The sequence below is a fragment of the Erpetoichthys calabaricus genome, chromosome 8, assembly GCF_900747795.2.
Source record: "Erpetoichthys calabaricus chromosome 8, fErpCal1.3, whole genome shotgun sequence".
NCBI classification, from domain to species: Eukaryota; Metazoa; Chordata; class Cladistia; order Polypteriformes; family Polypteridae; genus Erpetoichthys; species Erpetoichthys calabaricus.
This window is the reverse complement of record NC_041401.2, coordinates 179,735,118-179,758,634: the sequence shown is the minus strand read 5'-3', so window position 1 is coordinate 179,758,634 and position 23,517 is coordinate 179,735,118. Positions and strand designations below refer to the sequence as shown.

General features: G+C 41.7%; 1 protein-coding gene across 1 annotated transcript in view; it reads right to left on the bottom strand.

Annotated features, from left to right (window-relative positions):
* Nucleotides 1-8,617, bottom strand: part of atp13a2 (ATPase cation transporting 13A2) — a 171,000-nt gene extending 162,383 nt beyond the window's left edge. Inside the window, exon 1 of the mRNA XM_051931273.1 lies at nucleotides 8,514-8,617. Coding sequence (XP_051787233.1) covers nucleotides 8,514-8,523 — 10 coding nt within the window. The 5' untranslated portion in view covers nucleotides 8,524-8,617. The remainder of the gene's footprint in view (nucleotides 1-8,513) is intronic.
* Between the last annotated feature and the right edge of the window lie 14,900 nt (nucleotides 8,618-23,517).

Below are 23,517 nucleotides of genomic sequence, written 5' to 3'. Positions count from 1 at the left end.
ATAGGTTTAAGAATATAAGAATGAGTAGAATGTGAAAGTATTCTGAACGGGCGGCACGGTGGCACAGTGGTAGCGCTGCTGCCTCGCAATTAGGAGACCTGGGTTCGCTTCCCGGGTCCTCCCTGCGTGGAGTTTGCATGTTCTCCCCGTGTCTGCGTGGGTTTCCTCCTACAGTCCAAAGACATGCAGGTTAGGTGCATTGGCGATCCTAAATTGTCCCTAGTGTGTGCTTGGTGTGTGCCCTGCTGGCACCCTGCCTGGGGTTTGTTTCCTGCCTTGCGCCCTGTGTTGGCTGGGATTGGCTTCAGCAGACCCTCATGACCCTGTAGTTAGGATTTAGCGGGTTGGATAATGGATGGATGGATGTATTCTGAACTAGGTGTCAGACATGGGGTCTCACAATGATCGTTCTGGGCTTGTTGCCTTTTTAAATATATGTATATATACATGAATTAAATAAAAAAAAATTTAATTTGCAGATGACACTAATTAGTGGGATCAGCAGGACCCCAATTCCAAGTCAACTCTACTTGGTGGAAGGCTAAAGTGGGAGCAGGCCTTCATTTCAGTCTTTTGAATTAAGACTACTTCAATTCAATTTGAATTCAATTCAATTCAGTTTTATTTGTCATTCAGCAGAACATCCAAGATGTGCTGCAGAACGAAAATACGATGCACAAGACATTAATAAAAACACACAGTTAAAATCAGCCTACAATAAAATACTAAAATGCTTCATTTAAAAGACGAACGGCAGTAGGAAAAAAACAGTTTTTAAACCTGGTAGTTCTACATTTCAGGCTGCGGTACCTTCTGCTTGAGGGCATGAGGGAAAAGAGTTCAGAGGCAGGATAAGTTGGGTCTCTAGAAATCCGCACAGCTCTGGCCAGACAGCGTTGTTTTGCCAAATCTTGTACATTTGGCAACGGGGCTCCAATGATCCTCTCCGCAGCCCTCACCACTTTCCTCAGTGCTTTCCAGTCCGAAGCGCTGCAGCTCTCCTGCCACAGAGAGCTGCTGCTGGTTAGCACGCTCTCTATGGTCCCTCTGTAAAAAGTGGTGAGGACTGACTTACTGAGATGGGCCCTCTTTAGCCTCCGCAGAAAGATCAAGCGCTGGTGAGCTTTCTTGATGACGGAGGAGGTGTGCAGGGACCAGGTGAGGTTGTTCGTCACATTAACTCCCAGGAACTTAGTAGACTGCACAATTTCCACAGCAGTGCTCTTAATGTAGACCGGGATGTGTATCAGCTGTTTCTTCCTGAAGTCGATCATCAGTTCTTTTGTTTTTTCGACATTCAGTATCAGATTGTTTTTATCACACCATTCCACAAATGACTTCACCTCCTCTCTGTAATTCCCTTCCCCGTCACCTCGAATGAGACCCACCACTGTTGTGTCGTACTTTGTGACTTATTCAGTTTATTTAATGTTATCTTCTTTCCCAGTTCCTAAAAAAAGACTCACAAGCATCCTAACGTTCTGCCATCAGCTTGTAGGATGGCAGCAAAAAAGGTCATCTAAAACTGCACTGTCAGTTCAGTCACCATCAGCTGCAGAGATCTAGCTACACTGTATCAAGCTGGTGCCAAATGACAATATTCTACCAAACATTAGAAATAAATTGCTCTCGGCCCCACAGTCTGGCTCAGTGCAAGTCAGCTTTAAATCAGAGACTGGGAAAACCAAAAACTGTTCTTACACCCCAGTGGGAGACGTCTCACAGCTATCTGTTTACAGTACACGGACAATGATAATTGCAGTTCTGCGCCTCACAATACACTGTCTTTGGGACAAGTACCGTCTTTTTCCGAAAATAAGACACTGTCTTACTTTCTTTTTTGGTCCAAAATACGCACTAGGGCTTATTTTCGGGGGAGGACAAAAATAAAAGTATATTTATATATTTTTATTTAATATTTATTTATTTTACACAGAATACAGAAATTAAAATTTATTCAATTACAGTCATGTCATCTTCTTCTGGAACATCGTCATAAATCAAGATTTACACCCCTGGAGTCTTCCACAATTCCCTTTTTGTACTCGACGGAATAGCTCTTTCGTTTTGTACTCATTTTAACTGCGGTTAAAAATTATTCACTTTATAAAAAATAAAATTACGTATGAGGAAATAATCAGACTTACAAGACTGAAATGAACAAACATTGTATCTGCACTGTCGCTCAATGTAGACTGCTGCCTTAACGAACAATTATTTATAGTGTGCGCCAACGACGCGTTCCGTCGCATTCCGCATATGCATGCCCCCTCCACCCCCTCCCCACCTCATTCGACCATACTCTGTGATACGGGCGACGCAGTACAACACAGCAGAGCAGAGCGGACACAATATTTATGTATTCATGCTGCCTTATGTTGTATTTTTAAGATAAATTCCAAGAATTAATTTGAAACGAACTGTAGAGGTAAACAATGAATTTCTCGGAATATTTTATTTCAAACATTTCTCTGAAATACGAGTATTAGGGAAGCTAAACATACTTAATAAATCAACAGCATTTTTTAACGAATTCTTTTTTTCACATTATTTTAACTAGGGCTTATTTTCGGGGGAGGGCTTATATTACAAAAAGTTCCGAAAATCTCGATAGGGCTTATTTTCGGGGGATGTCTTATTTTCAGAAAAAGACGGTAGATGTTAGAGGGCTGCAACTTTTAAAAATGCATTTTTATTTTATTTGTATTTTATTCATAAAAACTCTAATGCCCAACACTCTTCATGTATAGGAAAACAGCTTAAGACCTGCACTTCATACATCTATCTATCTCTTTATCTGTCTGTCTGTCAGAACAATCAATTCTCTGTGGGTGTCACAGTGACCCAATGGGTCACGGTGCTACGTCATGGCCTCAGAGTTTTCAAATTCTCGCCAGGTTAATGTCAGGGTGAGGACTGCTTGTTCTCACAAAACTTGTGTGTTTTACTCCAGTTACCTTCTGCATCAGAAAGTTGGCAAGAAGGTATGCGAATGAATATGAATAATGTTGCATCAGTGCCACAATGTTTTCCGAAAAGTACTATACAGGTCATAAAATGAATAATTCCAAATATCATATATGCCTATGCCTCTGTTTTTTTGTCAGTGTGGCTTTGACATCATGGACACTAATTCAGCGTGAACAGGAGCACTCAATAAAACTGAATTAAAAAAAAAATTCAAGTGAAGTTAAGATACCAAGAAGGCAGATTCACCAGTGTTTGTGTGTCAGCTTTTATCCATCCAGATCAGAGAATTTCCAGTTCCATTGACTCAAAACACCACTCACATCTACAGTTATTCCCAATTTCAAATAAAAACTAACAGCATCAGATCTGGGGTGGTGGTGGTGGGGCTTATCGTGATCGTGACTGAGAGAATAAAAGTGAAAAAAAAAAACGCTTTTACAAGTGCTACAACTGTAAACCGGCTGTTACAGATGCAAATCAAATGTATGTTTTCATTGTATAATATTAACAATAAGAGCAGCTCACTACTCAAAACGGTAAATTTGCAAGGTACCCGAGAATCGAACTAGCGGCCTCTTGATTACAAGTCAGCAGTTCTTACCGCTGCACTATGGTAGCTGTTGTATTATACTTGCACCTTTTGTGAAAGTGTTTACTTGATATTTGGACTTCAGCCTTCACACATTATACAGTACATGTCCACATTTTGTCATTTATTACTAAAACATGAAAAATGTTTCTTTTTTACCGATGACTTTACATAGGTTGTTGTAGACACGAAACACACATGAAATGCATGTGTTCCAAATAACACTCTATTATTTACCCTCTAAAATTCCAGCACTTCACTCCAAGATAATCAAGGCTTCAGCTGGGAGAACTTTTTGCCCTTTCTGCGACAGAGGGGTGGGACAGTATAGCAGGCCGCTTGCTGCTTATCGACACATTTACAAGACAAAACACGCTGATGGAGAGGTCCGAAGGAATTTAAGGTGGGCCGGAATTATGAGTTTTTTCATAGGCTTTGGTAATTCTAATGTTAAGTAAGCTGGCAAGTGTTAATGGGGTTGTTATGAGCTGCCTATTGCTGCCAGAATACCCCCCAGTGTCAGTCAGTCAGTCATTGTCCAACCCGCTATATCCTAACACAGGGTCACAGGGGTCTGCTGGAGCCAATCCCAGCCAGTACAGGGTGCAAGGCAGGAACAAACCATGGGCAGGGTGCCAGGGCACACCCACACACACACACCAAGCACACACTAGAGGACAATTTAGGAACGCCAATGCACCTAACCTGCATGTCTTTGGACTGTGGGAGGAAACCGGAAAGTGAACCCAGGTCTCCTTATTGCAAGGTAGCAGCGCTACCACTGCGCCACCATGATGCGCAACCCCCAGTGTCTCCAGCCTTACAACTGCGTTAAGTGGAATCACTAAATTAAGAGATGGGTGGATTTATGTTCTTCAATTGATACATACGTGTTCACATAGCATATGACATGAAGTGTAACTTTACACATGATTGATCAGTTTGCATTTATTGAGGTACTAGGGTGTTGTACCGTGTTAGCCATTATGAATGTAGAGAAAAGCCAAGCAAAATGACACCTTTTATTGGCTAACGAAAAAGATTACAATATGCAAGCTTTCGAGGCAACTCAGGCCCCTTCTTCTTGCCTGAAGAAGGGGCCTGAGTTGCCTTGAAAGCTTGCATATTGTAATCTTTTTAGTTAGCCAATAAAAGGTGTCATTTTGATTGGCTTTTCTCTATATTTATTGAGGTATAATCTGGAAGTGCCTTCACTATGGGAATATTATTATTATTATTATTATTATTAAAGGTGTCTATCATGCTTGTGTTTTACATTGGTTACTTTAATTACTTTATAAAACTAAAATGTTAACAATACAACAGCCAAAGCATCAGATGCAAGGCTACTATAATTAAGTCTGTGATGGAGATTCATTCAGACTATGCAACTTTAGCCACTACAATATGCAGACACAATTTTTAATTTTTTGATACGAAATGTGAATTGTGGAGACCTCAAACTGACACTTTTTTTGCTGTCTAATAATATTACAGGAGATGTTTAACGGGAATGCATTTCCAGGACAATTTGGATTGTCCGCCATTAAGTTATAAATCAGGGTTCCCACTCTTTTTAAGGAATCATTTTCCAGGACATTTCCAGGAGCTTTTTCCAGAAATTCATGACAGGATCTGGTCATACAGTCATGTCGCAGGCTTAACGCCATTTTAATTTCTCTTTGATTATGCAGGGACTTAGTGTCACCGATATGCTAAATTACATAAAGGCAACACCAATTAATGCACTGATGTATAATGGAGTTGTTTGACCTCTTTTTGTTACACACTGTTTTAAACTGCAAAACTCTTTTAAAGAAATAAATGCCTCTTGGATTGTGGAAAACTATCCAAACACTGACATATACTGAGCAATTCCATTATGTTCAGTATAGAGCTGTTGATGACACCATGAAATAGGCTACCATAGTGACCTAATTTCAGTAAAAGTTACAAACAATGACATAATATGTAATATGCAAGTATCAAATAAATTTATGTACAATGTTTGTATTAAACAAAACTGCATAAAGCCAATTTATTGCCTATATCATGTGTATGATGCCTATAACACTAATATATGCAACAATTGGCACGCGACAAAACAAAGTCAGAGTTAACTTTCAACTGGTAGCTTTACTGGGAATACAGCAGCTGTAGAATTTGCATAAGTCAACGACAAAGATTATAATAAAGAACTTATCTTTGTGGAAAAAGAAGCAAAATACATCCATTTTAAATCATAATAGCCTTGCCATCAATTCTTGAGTTGAAAACTTGGTTAAACTAGAAAGAATACTAGGAACAAAGGATAAGAGCCTGAACTCCAGTATATTGGAAAAAAAAACAATCTATAAGTCACTGTAGTGTAACCTATGAAAAAGGCATCTGGTGTAGGCCTAGGTTTAGAAACAATGCTGGTGTTGCTCCTTGACCGATGACCTCTTTCTTTTTTTCAGCAACACTTTTACGATAGGCATTAGATTTTGTGAGCAGTGTAAAGTCCTGTTTTCTCTCAGCCTTCTCTGCCATTGCATCTGCTTCTTCTTGCATTGCCTCAATGCTAGTGATTATTTTCTGTCTCTTTGCTGCCACTTTTGTGATTTCAGAGCGGAGCTCTTCTCTTTGCTTGTCATTTTCAGTTTCCTTTTTCTTCTTTTTTTCATCATCAAGGTATTGGACATATCGCATCCTGGCATTTCTGCAATGCTGTAAGAGGGGCTTTGGCAATACTCCATCAAATGAGCCACCAGTCAAAGAATCATTTATATATATAATTGCCTATACATGTCTCAGTAGGTGGAGACATTGCGCAGCAGAGGCCACGACCTAGCTCAGCTGTCATCATATCTAGACTTACGAACAGCAAGCTGTTTCAAACAGAAAAATTAAAAAGCGAAAACAGAAATAAAATTCCAGGACAAGAAAGATTATTTCCAGGACATTTGGCCATTTCGATCAGTTTCCAGGTCATTTCAATGACTTGAAAATAACCCTCAAATTTTTCAGGTTTTCCAGGACGCGTGGGAACCCTGTAAATAACTTATAACTAGTTAGTACAGTTAGTTAGTTAGTAGTTAGTTAGCATAGTACGTAATGCTTAGATCAGCAGTTGTCAGGCTTTTTGACTTGAGGACTGGCAGAAGACTGAAGAAACCTTCACGGACTGGTGAGGTGGCTAATATAAGAAAACGTATTTACTTTGTGTCATAATTAGTCCATCCAGTGTCTGAAGGGGAAGTACATAAGTGCTGGTTCTGTCTTTTAAAAACAGACTTCTTAACAGAGCGGAGATGTTGCTATCCAGACTTACATTAGCTTAGACAGGGGGGGTCGCCCAGGGTATTTCAAGAGTCTGGACCTATTAAAAAATTGAAGCAGAGGGGGATTTCCAGTTTCAAGCATCTAGATGTACTACGATTAGTATCAGAGGTGTGGGTCCCTCTTCAAATTTTTAGCATCCAGATTTACTAACATTACATTGAAGGTCTTGGGTTTCCTTTGGAGTTTTAAGGTTCCAAATTTGGTATGGTTGGATTGCAGAGGGGTCCCTTTTGGAGTTTCAAGCACCCAGATTATGTGAACAACTGATATATAAGACAAATTGTGACATATTTTTTCTCTTTTCAAATGTTATCTGAAAAGTGTTCACATTGGCTACAAACATGACCTAGGAATTCACTGATTTTTGTGGACTGGAAAAAATATTCCATGGATCGGAAACACCATCAGGCATGAATATAAAACCCTTCTGGTGGAGTTACATTTCATCTATTCTAACCACTACACCAATATTCCACCACATCAGCTTTAAGTAAATCTTTAATCCTACATTTATCCATTAGTGGCTCTACCACACCTACTAAACATAATGTCAGATACATCCATCCATTTTTAACCCCTGCTTAATCCAACTTCTGTATAAGGACATAGCTGCCCTAAGCCTACTCTATACATGGAGAACCAGTCCATTGCAACAATTGATTCAACAGAAGAAAAATTGTGAATATGTTTGTGTAAAAGTGTGCACAGTGTAAATGGAACGCACAGAAGATTTTTCAAAAGCATGCATGCCTGACTGAGTGAAATAAAGCTGTTTGGAAGAAAGGTTTTTAAATATAAAATATAAACTAATATGACATTCTGAAACCTGCTTAATCAAATCATTAGGTCATAGCCTTTCCTGGCAGTACTGGGCACAAGCCAGGAAACAGCTCTGGCGAGGGCACCGGCTAATCACAGTGTCCACTCAGGCCTAAAATCTCCAATTAATTTAGCCTGAACATTTTTAGCAATGTCTGGGAACAATTTGAATACCCGAGGAAAAATCCACAAAATTAAAGGGAGAATATGCAAACGGCACACATATAAAGAAAGCCGCTGGATCCGTGAAGCGACAGCGCTAACCACTGCGCCACCGTGCAGCCAGTTTAAAATGTACGCAGAATGGAAAAGCCGTAAAACCAACAAGATTATTATTTTTCTGCGAGTAATTTTGTATTCTAATCCAGAAGACGGAGAGCGAATTAGACGCGCCAACTACATTATAAAGTGTCTTTCATATACCAATAGCATCCCATTCACTTACGAGCATGCTTAATGTCAAGAATAAAAGCACCGTAATTAGAATATGTACAGTAGTCGTGAAGCGACTCTGGGCGGCAGCACAATGTCTCACTTTCGGCCTCAGGGTCGAATAAAGGACTAAAAAAAAAAAGATGCAAGCCAAGCGCGACATAAATAAATATAAAAGTCTCCATCTCCCACCTGCCAGACAGGTAGATATAAGCACGGCAACACTGCCCGCTTACCGCAGTGCCCCTAAGTGTCAACACCGCGAAGCCGTGATCCTCGCAGCTTTGCCCTTTCGTTAAAACGAACCTGCGTGCCACGGCCCACCGTTGGCCACTTCCATGGCTCCTCAGCGGCAAAACTCGAAGCATCTCAGCCTTACCTGAACTCATCGTGCGGTTCAAGTCTCATACCGGCTCCTTACACGAAGTCCTAGAGCGCGGCCGTCCACATCGAGCTAACGTGACAGGGAGATCTCAACGCGCACGCTCCAGCCCTCCGGGCAGGACGGACTTCTGGGAAATGTGGTCTTAACTGCGCCTCTCGCCGACGCCCCTTCAGATAAACTTAAAGAACATTTCAATACAGTCTCTGCGTGCAAGCTGGTTTCTCTAGACACTTTAACAGCTTTGGGCACGGTTCAGCACATTAGACATTTGGTATCGGTGTTAATTTATGAAAGTGGATCTCAAGCTGGTAATAAGGAAAGTAACAGGAGACAATACGAGAATGCATGGCTGAGGTTATAATTAGCGTCCATTCACTAAGGGCTCTGATCCACTCCCTGTAAGTACACTTGTAAAGTTTGCAGAACAAACTGAAACTGTAAGTAGTTTGTAATAATGATGTACAGTAGTGGGAAAAGCAAAGAAGCACTGCTAAATTAAAAATTGTCAGTCAGTCGATATCTAACCCGCTTAGTCCTCCCGAAAAGGGCTGCGAATCTCAAATAAAAAAAAAGTAAAATCAAATAAATGGTTAGGACCAGATTAAATTTACTTAAGGGTGTTCAAAAAAAACTAGAGATTACGTATATAAACCCTTCATTTTTCAACACTGACAACACAGTGGCTCTGTATAAGAAGGGTCAGAGCAGACTGGACTTGTTGAGGAGACTCAGGTCTTTTGATGTGTGCAGCAAGCTGCTGGAAATGCTCTACAAGTCCATAGTAGCCAGTGTGGCATTCAATGCTGTGGTCTCCTGGAGAAGCAATTCGGAGCTCAAAAGAAGCACAACCCCTGAATAAACGCATCAGGAAAGCCTGCACCATCACAGGGCCAACACCTGGACATAGTGGAAGCTGTGGTAGAAACGTGGTTGTTGGAAAAATTGGATGCCATCATGAAAAATACCCTCCATCACCTTCAGTAGGCGCCCTCTTGGAACAGTTCTAGCCACAGGCTCATTCCAGCATGGTGTGCTAAGAAGCACCTCTGGGAGTCTATTCTGCCCACTGCTATCAGGCAATTCAGTGCTTCCTCCCAGGGCACTCAATAAATTTCTTTTGAAATACCACTTTGATACAGCTGAACAATATTTATTTATTTATTTATTTATATATTGATTGATGATTGATTTATTGATTGATTGATTATTGGATTGGCTATTATCTGTCTTGTGACAAATAATTGTCTTTATCCATTTTTTTTATATTTCTGCTGCTGTATGCATCTGAATTTCGCCTTGGGATGTGACCACCACGGGGTGCTCAGCTCCCCCAGACACCCAAACACAAGACCCAGCACAGTATAAAACACAAGAGTATCGCACACAGCACTTCTTCTCTTCTTTCTTTCCTTCTGCCTTCACTCCTCCTCTGGTAAACTTTGCCCTCCATCTCCCAACTCTGGCTCCTCGAACGGAGTGAGGTGGCTCTTTTTAAAGTGCACCCATAAGGGTTCCAGGTGACCCGTAATCTTCTACAGCTTTGCAGAGGTGGGCTCAGCCATTCGCCATGCGCCCCCTGGCAGTCCACCAAAAGGGTTGAGCTTCCATGCTCTAAAACCCGTGGCACTGTAGCAAGCCAGGGGGACTGCCCTGTGTCATTCTAGGGGGGGGGGGGGGGGCAAGCTCCTTCCCCCGGTCCTTCCCTTAAGAAGATGTCCCGGCCAAATAAGAGTCTCGGCTATCCATTACAGGGATTAATAAAGTTTATCTAATCTCATCTAATAATCTAATTTTAGGTGATTTTGAAAGACTCGGACTGGCTAACATTTTCAAATTATAAGGCGATCAGGCAGGTCTTGGTAACTACAAGTCAATTTGTTTAACTTACAGTACATTCAAAAAGTATTCAGACCCTTTTTTTCTGCACATCTTATTGTGCTGCAGATTTATTTTTAAATGGGTACATTTGCTATTTTTCCCATTAATCTACACTCAGTAACCCATTAATTTATTATATATTGTGTTTAGTTTTCATCTCCGTTTTACGTATTGGCACCGAGGAGAAGTTACTAGACTGATTGCTGAATAGCACGGTATGATCTACAAGGAAAGACTGAGTGGAGTTTAATATTCTCAGTTTATGCAATCAAAGTTCAGAAGGTGACATGACAGAAGTGTTTAAAATAGTGAAGGGGATTAGTTCGAAAGGTGCATGAAGTTACTTTAAAACAAGTTTTTCCACAAAAACACAAAAGGGTACAGATGGAAGTTGTTTAATGCTATAATCAGCCCAATTCTGGCCCAGATTTAACTCTTCTGGAAATCACAAAAGTTGTCTCGAGTTCAGGCAGGTGCTTAAAAATAAGCTTTCCACTTTATCCTGTAATGCGCTGAACGCAGCAATTAATCTTAATCTCTTAACCTTAAACATAAATACTTACCAAGAAATGGCGGACATGTGTACATTTTGCCTCTAATGGACTGTTGCTTCATTTACATTTGGTTTCTGTTTTTGCAATGGATGCTGGATTAAACAGATGGATAGACATTTACGTGATTAATATCTGCTCCTCTTGCTCAGAGGTTCAATATTTATGTCCAGCTCTGTGCGATCCTATCCACCTTAATCTACTATATGATGATGAAACACTAAGGTCCGTGTGTCCAGTTCCTCCGAGCAAGCTGATTGGTCAGGGCTTTGGTGACGTAATCAAAAAAATGAAGCGCGAGCGTGAGACGCATGAGGAGGAATACAGCCGTAAGAGTCACGTTGAGGACATCACTTTCAAACATAGGCAAGTATAAAAGCGGATAGGAGATGAGAAAGGTGCCTTGAAAATAAAGACACAGTCTGAGAAGCAGGCTTTACAGGAACACGCTTGAGTCATAGAGGGAGTAACGGTGAAGAGACGGTAGTAAAGATGTAAGACGCCAGCAAGCCGAGAGAGTCGCCTTCAAAGACCGAAAGTATAAAACTGGATAGGAAATGAGAAAGGTGCCTTGAAAATAAAGACACAGTCTGAGAAGCAGACTTTACAGGAACACGCTTGAGTCATAGAGGGAGTAACGGTGAAGAGACGGTAGTAAAGATGTAAGACGCCAGCTGAGAGAGTCGCCTTCACAGACTGAAAGTATAAAATTGGATAGGAGATTGGATGAGGAGGAATACAGGCATAAGAGGCACGCTGAGGGCATCACTTTCAAACATAGGCAAGTATTAAAGCGGATAGGAGATGAGAAAGGCGCCTTGAAAATAATAACAGAGTGTAAGAAGCTAGCCCTCGACAGGACAGGGAGTGCAGGTGTAAATACAGGAACAAGGTGCTGAAGGTACACATAGAATAAGAGATAGCAAATATTTTTTTTAATTATTCACATGTAGTTACCTGCTTTCGCCAGGTACCATGGCTAGCGTATCTGAGGACAAGTGTCTGTGTATCTGTGTGTCCTGTCATTCCAACGGATGGCGCATTATAAACATTTGTAATAGTAAAATGCATTACTACAAATGTTTGTGATGCGTCATCAGTTGGAATGACAGACGTGATGCATTTTATTACTACAAATGTTTGCAATGCGCCATCCGTTGGAATGGTAATTGCAAAGCATTTTATTGCTACATATTGTAATGTCCCAGCCAAGTTGAAGGCCTTTTGGAGTGACTGTTGGGTCTGATTGAGGGAGGGTGGCGTACAGCGCGGAGGACTGACAGTGGAGGTATGATTGATGTGGAAATGGCGGTACCAGGGACAGGAGGAGGGCGCAAAGGTTCGTGAAGAAGGGGGAGCAGGGTGTGTGGTGGGGTTTTTGCGAAGCTGGCGTTCTTCTTTTCCTGTTTTTTTTGCTCTTCTTTAACAGTGTCTCTCAAGACCACAGATATGAGAGAAATATAGGAGATTGTAAATAGTTCAAAGTCAAAGACATCCATCCATCCATCCATTTTCCAACCCGCTGAATCCGAACACAGGGTCACGGGGGTCTGATGGAGCCAATCCCAGCCAACACAGGGCACAAGGGAGGAACCAATCCCGGGCAGGGTGCCAACCCACCGCAGGACACACACAAACACACCCACACACCAAGCACACACTAGGGCCAATTTAGAATCGCCAATCCACCTAACCTACATGTCTTTGGACTGTGGGAGGAAACCCACGCAGACACGGGGAGAACATGCAAACTCCACGTAGGGAGGACCCGGGAAGCAACCCAGGTCTCCTAACTGTGAGGCAGCAGCACTACCCACTGTGCCACCGTCCCACCCAAGTCAAAGACATTGATTTCTTTTTTGCTGTTACAACCCTGTGATTGTTTTTCTTCTTTACTGTTCAAGTAAACTGTTTTGTGAGCTTTACTTCACTCGTCTGTTTTTTTTCTTCTTCTTTTCGAACCTGATGCGGAGGTCGCTACAATATATTACACGATACATTCCCATACAGTAGATGATACACATCAAATGCTATCAATGAGGTCTGCTTTGATCACTTAGATTTCAACCCGTCTTAAACAGGTAGCACAGCTAGTACTGGAATAAATGGATTAGAAAAAGTGACACGTGAGCGTCTAAAGTAAAGCCTTTTGAACGCTTCATAAGAAATCTGGGGGTCCACAAGGGGCCTAAGCACTTAAAACTACTACTTTAATGTCCAGGCTCCATGTCCTTGTGGAGTTTGCTCTTTCTACTTAAGAGAAAAGCAAGTTTTCTTCCCAATATGAACAAAGACGGTTGTATCCATTTGAGTTCTGTAATGTGAATGGTATCCCCAGGACTATTTTGATCTACAATAAACTTGAGCTCCGACGTCCCTGAAAATGAAAGAAGCGCATTCAGTAAATGGGTTGACAGATTAGCCAAGGGGGCCGCAGCATCTCTTTCTTATTTTTAGAGTTGCAGCCAGCTGACCATCACAAGACTTTCTTCACTTCTCTTTTACACGACAAAACTAACAACCACCACACTCACCCAAAGTGAGCAGTTATGGGAAATATATTTTTGTGCAGTAGAAGCGATTCTTTATGGATGAAACTGAAACCAAATTTATAAAAGCTGCAATGCAAAAATGAGTAGTAAATGATAAAAAAAAAATTGAAGTGGGTGCAGGAAATATGTAACACCGAAGCTCAAATGTTGCTGTTTTTGAATGCCCAGGCAGTGAGGAGACCCAGGAGCTGCTTACAGATGGATTAACATTTGGAGGAATACGTTCAGTCCCAAGCTTACAGTACAAGGCCACTGAATATGAACACACCGTCATGGAGGAAATTCCTGACAGATGTCAAAGTTTATCACAATGACTGGGCATTATGCAGATGCTGCAAACATAGAAATGCATTTGTTCGTCTGCAGTTAATGATCATCAGAACACTACAAGACAACGCAGCTCCTGTTTAGTCTGAAATTTAAAGAGAGATCCCCACTGGCTGACTTGTAAATTATGGATCTTCATTCCATATTAGTGTAATTGTACGTGTGGCTGCATCCTGTGATGGCCTTGTGACCAGATCGGGCACTGTTCTGAGAATGAAGCAGTATGTATGAAGCCGTATGTCGTAACTCTCATCGAATACTGTGTGTCTTCTTGAGAGTTTTACTGGGTAGGTCAGTAGGTAGATACAGTGTGTATGTCTGGTGCTTCTGTATCAGTTGGGTACAGAGAGGAGATACAACACCTGGCACTATGGTGCTCAGCCAACAACCTCATCTTGAACACCAGCAGGAGCAAAGAAGTCATTGTGGACTATAGGAGGTCCAGAAGAACAGAACATGCCCCAATATTCATACATGAGGAGGCTGTAATGTGTGTGGACAATATCAAGTTCTTGGGTATCCACATCACATCGGACTGACCTGGTCTTTGAACACATCTCACCTGGTATAGAAGGTCCAACAAAGACTCTTCATCCTCAGGAAGATGAGACATGCTGAATTCTCCTCTCGGCTGCTCGCAAACATCTACAGATCCGTTATAGAAAGCATTCTCTGTCACAGTATGACAGTGTGGTACGGCAGCTGCACAGCACAGGACAGGAAGGACTTGGCATGGGTGGTGAGAACAGCACAGGGGATCGTGGGAAGTCCTCTCCTAGACCTGAACTCTGTATATGCTGGAAGGGTGCAGAAGAGGGCCAAATGTATAGCTGCAGATCTCACCCATCCGGGAAATGGACTGTTTGTAACACAGCCTTTGGGAAAGCGTTACAGAAACATAAAAACACGCACCAGCAGACTGAAAGACAGCTTCTTCCCCAGAGCTGTGAAGTCCATCTGCCCCTGTTGATACACACAAATACATCTACCCCTAACCTGCCCCGCTGTAGACAAGCACACACACTTTCCCTCGTAATCAAACACACACACTTGTATTCCTCCCCTGCAGACCCACGCACACAGATCACTGATCTCAGGAGGCGTACTACCTCAGGAAAAGTCTGGAGTTGATGATGTTTTATTGCTGCTGTCTTTTATACTTATTATGTTTATTTTATTAATTATTGTGTATTGTGTATTTAAGTATTCTGCCTTGAAGCCGAGTCCTACCAACAAAACATTTTGTTATTTATATGCATAATGACAATAAAGAATTCTATCTATCTGTCTATTATATAGTGACTTTCATATCTATCTATCTATCTATCTATTATATAGTGACTTTTATATCTATCTATCTATCTATCTATTATATCGTGACTTTCATATCTATCTATCTATTATATAGTGACTTTCATATCTATCCATCCATCCATCCATTTTCCAACCCGCTGAATCCGAACACAGGGTCACGGGGGTCTGCTGGAGCCAATCCCAGCCAACACAGGGCACAAGGCAGGAATCAATCCCAACCCACCGCAGGACACACACAAACACACCCACACACCAAGCACACACTAGGGCCAATTTAGAATAGCCAATCCACCTAACCAGAATGTCTTTGGACTGTGGGAGGAAACCGGAGCGCCGGAGGAAACCCACGCAGACACGGGGAGAACATGCAAACTCCACGCAGGGAGGACCCAGGAAGTGAACCCAGGTCCCCAGGTCTCCCAACTGCGAGGCAGCAGCGCTACCCACTGCGCCACCGTGCCACCCCTTTCATATCTATCTATTATATAGTGACTTTCATATCTATCTATCTATCCATCTATTATATAGTGACTTTCATATCTATCTATCTATCTATCTATTATATAGTGACTTTCATATCTATCTATCTATACGCATTCTACGTGTTGGCTTACTAGCTTGGGGTGCAATATTCACGTTACATCTCACATCATGCCTCATGTCAGGGACCTGAGTGTGGAGAGCACACTGCCTTATGCTTGACTAATATGGGGAAAGAAAAGAGTGTGACACCACTGCTTACTTTTTGTTCTGTCAGTTTCTCTAGAATGGAGGACGAGAAACCTCAGGAAGACTGATGAGGTCACTTCCTGCACCTACAGTGCCTTCCATAATGTTTGGGACAAAGACACCTTTGTTCTTGATTTACCCCTCTACTCCACAAATCAAACAGTTCAGACATTGTGATTAAAGTGCACATTGTAGACTTTCATTTAAGGGAATTTGCAGACATTTCTGTCACACAACTTCTTCTACATGGTCCCCCCATTTCAGGGCACCATAATGTTTGGGTCACAGCAGTGGTAGGTCTATTTAGGACTTTGTCGCATATCCCTTGAATGCAATTACTGCTTGAAATCTGTGATTCACTGACATCACCAGGTGCGGAGGAATCTTCTCTAGTGATGTTCTGCCAAGCCCCTAATGCAGCCTTCTTCAGCTCCTGCTTGTTTTGAGGCCTTGTTTCCCTTACATTTTCCTCTTCTGCATATGGAAGGCCTGCTTAATTGGATTTAAATCAGGTGACTTGCTTGGCCATTCAAGAATCTTCCATTTTTTTGTTTTGATGAATTCCTGTGTTGCCTCAGCAGTGTGTTTGGCTCATTATCTTGTTGTAGGATGAATTGCCGTCTAATGAGTTTGGAGCAGGGGTCCTCAATCCAGTCCTGGAGGCCCGCAGTGGCTACAGCTTTTCCTTCCAGACAGTTTCCTAATTAGAAGACATTCCTTGCTGATAATGAAACTTGGTATTTAACTACTTGGCTTGTTAGTGCATTCATTCATCCAAGGGAAATTTGAATTGCACTGTAGAGTTTCTTTCTCTGAGAACATTATCCATGTGTTTTGTGAAACCAGAATAGATTTAAACTTAACAGTCCTTCCTTTTCCCCTCTCATTTGTTTCTAAACATTTTTAACACATGCACAGGTTTAAAAGGCAGCCCTTTATCTGGAGAGCTGCTGGTTTATCGGTTATCTGCATTTCATTATTAAGTAATGTCTGGTTAATTAAACAGGCAACAATTAAAATTTAAATGCAGATGCTAAAAGCTATCCATCCATCCATTATCCAACCCGCTATATCTTAACACAGGGTCACGGGGGTCCGCTGGGGCCAATCCCAGCCAACAAACAAACCCCAGGCAGGACGCCAGCCCACAGCAGGGCGCGCACACACACCAAGCACACACTAGGGACAACTTAGGATCGCCAATGCACCTAACCTGCATGTCTTTGGACTGTGGGAGGAAACCCACGCAGACACGGGGTGGAACAGGGAAGCGAAACCAGGCACCTTACTGCGAGGCAGGAGCGCTACCACTGCGCCACCGTGTGCTAAAAGCTAAAACAGGCAATTAAGGCGTCTGAATTGTAACAGGCCAACTAACTAAAATCCCAAGAACTGTATTGCTTTAGTAGTAAATAAATGGGTTCTAATTAAGAAAATGGTTGAAGTGAAAACCTGCAGCCACTGCGGATCTCCAGAACTGTAACTGAGGACCTCTGATCAACAACGTAACTAAAATTTGTCTTTGATGAATGTAGTACTAGGGTATTGTACCGTGTTAGCCATTATGAATGTAGTGAAAAGTCAAGCAAAATGACACCTTTTATTGGCTAATTAAAAAGATGACAATATGCAAACTTTCAAGGCAACTCAGGCCCTTCTTCAGGCAAAGATGAAAGCGCTAACAAGGCATTGAGTTAAATAGCAAGTTTCATTATCAGCAAGGTCTGAGTTCTAACTGGGGAAACTGGCTGGAATGAAAACCTGTAGCCACTGTGGCCCTCCAGGACTGCAACTGAGGAACCCTGGTATGGAGACGTTTACTGGAACATCTCAGAATTCACTGTGCCCCTGCTGTCAGCCGTTCCATCATCAATGAAGAGAAGTGTGCCAAAACCTGTGCTAGCCATAAATGCACAAGCCGTAACACCCCAACCGCCATCTTTAACAGATGAGGCAGTCTGCTTTGGAATTCAGGCATTTCCTTTTCGTCTGCACACTTTGCTGTTGTCATATTTGTTTCGTCTCTCCACAAGACCTTTTTCCTAGAATTCTGCAGACTCTTTAAAGTCCTTTTTCACAAACTGTAATCTGGCCATCCTGTCCTTGTGGCTGACTAGTGGTCTGCATCTTGCAGTGTGGCCTCTGTTTTTCTGTTCATGAAGTCTTCTGCTGATAGTCGTCTCTGACCCACACACATTGGTCTACTGAAGACTGTTTCTGAACTGTTCTTTCTTCTTCATGATATTCCAGACAGTTAATTTAAGTCATCCTAAGGTTTTACCAATGTATCTAATAGTTTTATTCTTGTTTTCAGCCTCATAGTGGCTTCTTTGACTTTCATTGGCACTGTTCTCTTGTCCTCATGTTGATCAGCAGCATCTACAGATTCCAAAGGGTAGAAGCAAACTGAGGCATCTTATGAAGCAGTAAAACCCACCTGAGGAATCACAAACACCTGTGACGCTAATTGTCACAAACATTAAGGTGCCCTGAAATAGGGGGACTGTGTAGAAAAAGTGTGACCAAAATGTTTGCAAATACCCTGAAATGAAAGTCTGCGATGTGCACTTAAATCACGTTGGTATGGTTTGATTGTAATTTTAAACTGTGCAGCAGAGGGGGAAATCAAGAAAACATCTGTCTTTGTCCCAAACATTATGGAGGGCATTGTATGAAGCCACTCATCTACTGATCTCAATCTACAGTGCATCCGGAAAGTATTCACAGCGCATCACTTTTTCCACATTTTCTTATGTTACAGCCTTATTCTAAAATGGATTAAATTCATTTTTTTTCCTCAGAATTCTACACACAACACCCCATAATGACAACGTGAAAAAAGTTTACTTGAGGTTTTTGCAAATTTATTAAAAATAAAACTGAGAAATCCCATGTACATAAGTATTCACAGCCTTTGCTCAATACTTTGTCGATGTACCTTTGGCAGCAATTCCAGCCTCAAGTCTTGTTGAATATGATGCCACAAGCTTGGCACACCTATCCTTGGCCAGTTTCGCCCATTCCTCTTTGCAGCACCTCTCAAGCTCCATCAGGTTGGATGGGAAGCGTCGGTGCACAGCCATTTTAAGATCTCTCCAGAGATGTTCAATCGGATTCAAGTCTGGGCTCTGGCCGGGCCACTCAAGGACATTCACAGAGTTGTCCTGAAGCCACTCCTTTGATATCTTGGCTGTGTGCTTAGGGTCGTTGTCCTGCTGAAAGATGAACCGTCACCCCAGTCTGAGGTCAAGAGCACTCTGGAGCAGGTTTTCATCCAGGATGTCTCTGTACATTGCTGCAGTCATCTTTCCCTTTATCCTGACTAGTCTCCCAGTTCCTGCCACTGAAAAACATCCCCACAGCATGATGCTGCCACCACCATGCTTCACTGTAGGGATGGTATTGGCCTGGTGATGAGCAGTGCCAGGTTTCCTCCAAACGTGACGCCTGTCATTCACACCAAAGAGTTCAATCTTTGTCTCATCAGACCAGAGAATTTTCTTTCTCATGGTCTGAGAGTCCTTTAGGTGCCTTTTGGCAAACTCCAGGCACCTTGTGCCTTTTACTAAGATGTGGCTTCCGTCTGGCCACTCTACCATACAGGCCTGATTGGTGGATTGCTGCAGAGATGGTTGTCCTTCTGGAAGGTTCTCCTCTCTCCACAGAGGACCTCTGGAGCTCTGACAGAGTGACCATTGGGTTCTAGGTCACCTCCCTGACTAAGGCCCTTCTCCCTCGATCGCTCAGTTTACATGGCCGGCCAACTCTAGGAAGAGATCTGGTGGTTTTGAACTTCTTCTACTTACAGATGATGGAGGTCACTGTGCTCTTTGGGACCTTCAAAGCTGCAGAAATTGTTCTGTAACCTTCCCCAGATTTGTGCCTCAAGACAATCCTGTCTCGGAGGTCTACAGACAATTCCTTTGACTTCATGCTTGGTTTGTGCTCTGACATGAACTGTCAACTGTGGGACCTTCTATAGACAGGTGTGTGCCTTTCCAAATCATGTCCAGTCAACTGAATTTACCACAAGGTGGACTCCAATTAAGCTGCAGAAACATCTCAAGGATGATCAGGGGAAACAGGATGCACCTGAGCTCAATTTTGAGCTTCACGGCAAAGGCTGTGAATATTTATGTACATGTGCTTTCTCAATTCTTTTTTATTTTTAATAAATTTGCAAAAACCTCAAGTAAACTTTTTTCACGTTGTCATTATGGGGTGTTGTGTGTAGAATTCTGAGGAAAAAAATGAATTTAATCCATTTTGGAATAAGGCTGTAACATAACAAAATGTGGAAAAAGTGATGTGCTGTGAATACTTTCCGGATGCACTGTATCTATCTATATACTGTATATATCTATATATCTCTATATCTATCTATATACAGTATATTTATATCTATATATTACATTCATTGCATTCGTAGACTGAGTCTCGACGACCTGAATTGTGTGGGTGGTTACCTACCAGATAACGCCTGTGGTTGGTCTGCCATTCGGCAAACATCCGCCACGGTGCCTTCTTTCAGTTGCGAGAAGCAGATCATGGAATGTTGCATAGTGTACTGTCAAATAATGCAGAGAGTACACGACACGTGTTTTGCCCTCATTTGAGCGCAGCGTAAAGGGCCTTCGTCTCTGACGCGGACGTCCGAGGTTCGATTCCCCGAGAGGGGAGCAGTAGAGTGTGTACGCCTGATGAGCATATATATATATATATATATATATATATATATAAATTAATGCTAAAGCACTTTCAAATTGGAAGTTGCACTAAGGTTTGTACCACAATGCCATCTCTCAGCTCCAGTTTTGGATTCCATTGCCTGCCTAGTCCCTGTCTGCTTGGGTTTTTCACTGACTTGCTAAAGATGTGTAGGTTAGATTAACCGATACCCCAAATTCAGCTCCATACAAGTGGGTGTGTGTACTTGAACTTCCTGAAACTGGATGGCACCTTCTCTAGAGATTGTCCTGCCCTGCATCTAGTGTTGCTAGAATGGAAGAATGAGTGCATACCATACATAAGAGAACATCTTTTGTGGTGGGGAAATAATGAAACTAGACAAAGCAACATGGCCATACTGCTAAAGCCTCCCTGTGAGTCCCCACCATACGGTTGTCCTTGGCCACCTACAACGTTAAACAGAACAAGCACCTGGCAGATCTTCAAATACGTACATTTCAGCTCATGAATAGGTTAATTTGTTAATGCTTTAGGCAATATAAAAGTCTGCACTACAAGCCAGTCAGACTACATTGTGCTATTAGCCTCATTTAAAAAATTCTGAATCTTAAAGGTTCTCCAGGGAAAACACCTTTAATAACATGTGTACTCCTGCTACTTCAACATAAGTGTAAAAGTTATTTTGCTTAAACATTCAAATGCAGTAACCTTTCTCTGTTGCATTTATGTGATCTCCACATTTACAGTAATAAACAAGTCTGTGTGTGTGTTTATTCTTGTTTCTCCATTAGTGGTGCATTTTTGGATGCAGTTTAAATGCAAAAACAAAAAAACACAAATTCATCCTTCCTTTAACTGTCATCAAGTAGTCAACTATACAGTAAGCAGTGTTAATCATTTACTTTAAATTACTATCAAATTCAAGTACACGTTCTTAAGACATTATCTGGCCAATCGTGTTGAATAACCAGACTAATAACATCACAAGGGTGTTTAAACAAACTGAGTTTCTGATTAATACAGTACAAGTGAGACAAGTTCAGAAAAGTTGCTTTAGTAAATGTTTACCTACCCCACTTATACCACAAGTACTTTGTATATTAAAAATGCTTGACTGGCCTCCAGAACAGTGGTGCTTTGCATCACGGTAGGCGTCAGGTTCTCACAGCTCTACATAGGATAAAGCACTTTGTGAAAAATGAATAAATGGACTGAGTTTTTGTATGTGCATGGATATGCTAGATGTCTGGTTGCAGTTCTGACTAAAGTTGGCATCATTTCTTACTTTTCAGACTTTGGAACACTATGAAGAATAAAGTATCCTTCATAAAGGAATGGTAAATGGATAGGATGATGCCTAGTAAGCATACTTAATATGTTCAACTATCTTGGGCAGGTGGTGCCATATAAACATCTTAACCTGCTCAGCAGAATGGGGAAAAGAAACATAGTATAAATCAAGAGATGAATTTGCAGAACACGCTGCCACTTTAACAGAAAATGCAACTCTCCAAAGTTAAGATTAAGAACTGTCGATTGTGTACAATGGGATAAAATCCCACTACTAACATCAGGAATGTTTCCCACTCCAGGTGTTAAACATGGTTGTGACCCCCTGCCCCAAAAACTGATATCACATAGTACAAGTACACACGTGTCAATAAAAGAGACCCTTAAACAGATCATGGTTTAGACTAGTAGTGCATTTTTAAAATATGAGTAATAATTCCATTTGAGCGCATTCCTAATGGCTACTTTGCTATAGTAATACTTTCTTACAACTATTATAAAGGACCTTATCACATGAATAGTATTGATACAATTTCAATTGAACTGGGTATACAATTTCAGGTGGCTTTTCCTTTTGCAGCATACAGGAACATACTGTAGGAAAAATGAGCACAAATGGCAATTGACATCACAAAGCCTGTCAAATAAGATCAGTCAGTCATCACCCAACCTGCTATATCCTAACACAGGGTCACGGGGGTCTGCTGCTGCCAATCCCAGCCAGCACAGGGTGCAAGGCAGGAACAAATCCTGGGCAGGTCACCAGCCCACCACAGGACACACACACCAAGCACACACTAGGGACAATTTAGGATCACCAATGCACCTAACCTGCATGTCTTTGGACTGTGGGAGGAAACCTACAGACACGGGGAGAACATGCAAACTCCACGCAGGGAGAACCCAGGAAGCGAACCCGGGTCTCCTTACTGAGAGGCAGCAGAGCAACCACTGCGCCACCATGCCGCCCATCAAATAAGATGCCAATCTAAATATTTTTGGAACCACGATTCTATGGAATGTCATCAGTAAACCAAGTTTTACTGTCACTTTTCTGTTGCCTTTTGCACTGCATAGATGTTTCACATCTAAAATCTTCTCCCCACATACACAAATTCTAAAATATCTCAAAAAAGGAGACAACACTGGGACACCAAGAAGAAATCCTGTTTGCAATACTGTTATTTAAAATGGTAAAGACAGACATTATGGTGATCAAAGTCAGCTGGCAGTGGAATGGTTAGCATGTCTCCAGCTCCCAGACACTAACAATGAATATCAACCAGGTCAGAAGGCCACACACATTCAGGTGGAAATACATTATGTCTTCTCGCATGCCAGAGTGCAGGCTATACCAGATATTAATGCAAGTATACTGCAACAAGTGACGCACTATGCACTGAGAAAATTATGCTGCATCAACCTTGTGCATGAGTGATCATGTTCTTAACTCACATGGATGAATCTCCTACCTGAATCTCAGTTCTGTAGTGTTAATGTTACTTATTTTGGCATATACCAAAAAAGGTGCATCTAGCATGATTAAAACCACAAGTATATGAATCCTGAAAGATTTCAAAAAATGCTTACAAGACAAAAACTAAAAGGTGAAAAGATTATCACCGGATATGAAAATCAAATGTAGAAAAACTGCGTAACAATGATGTG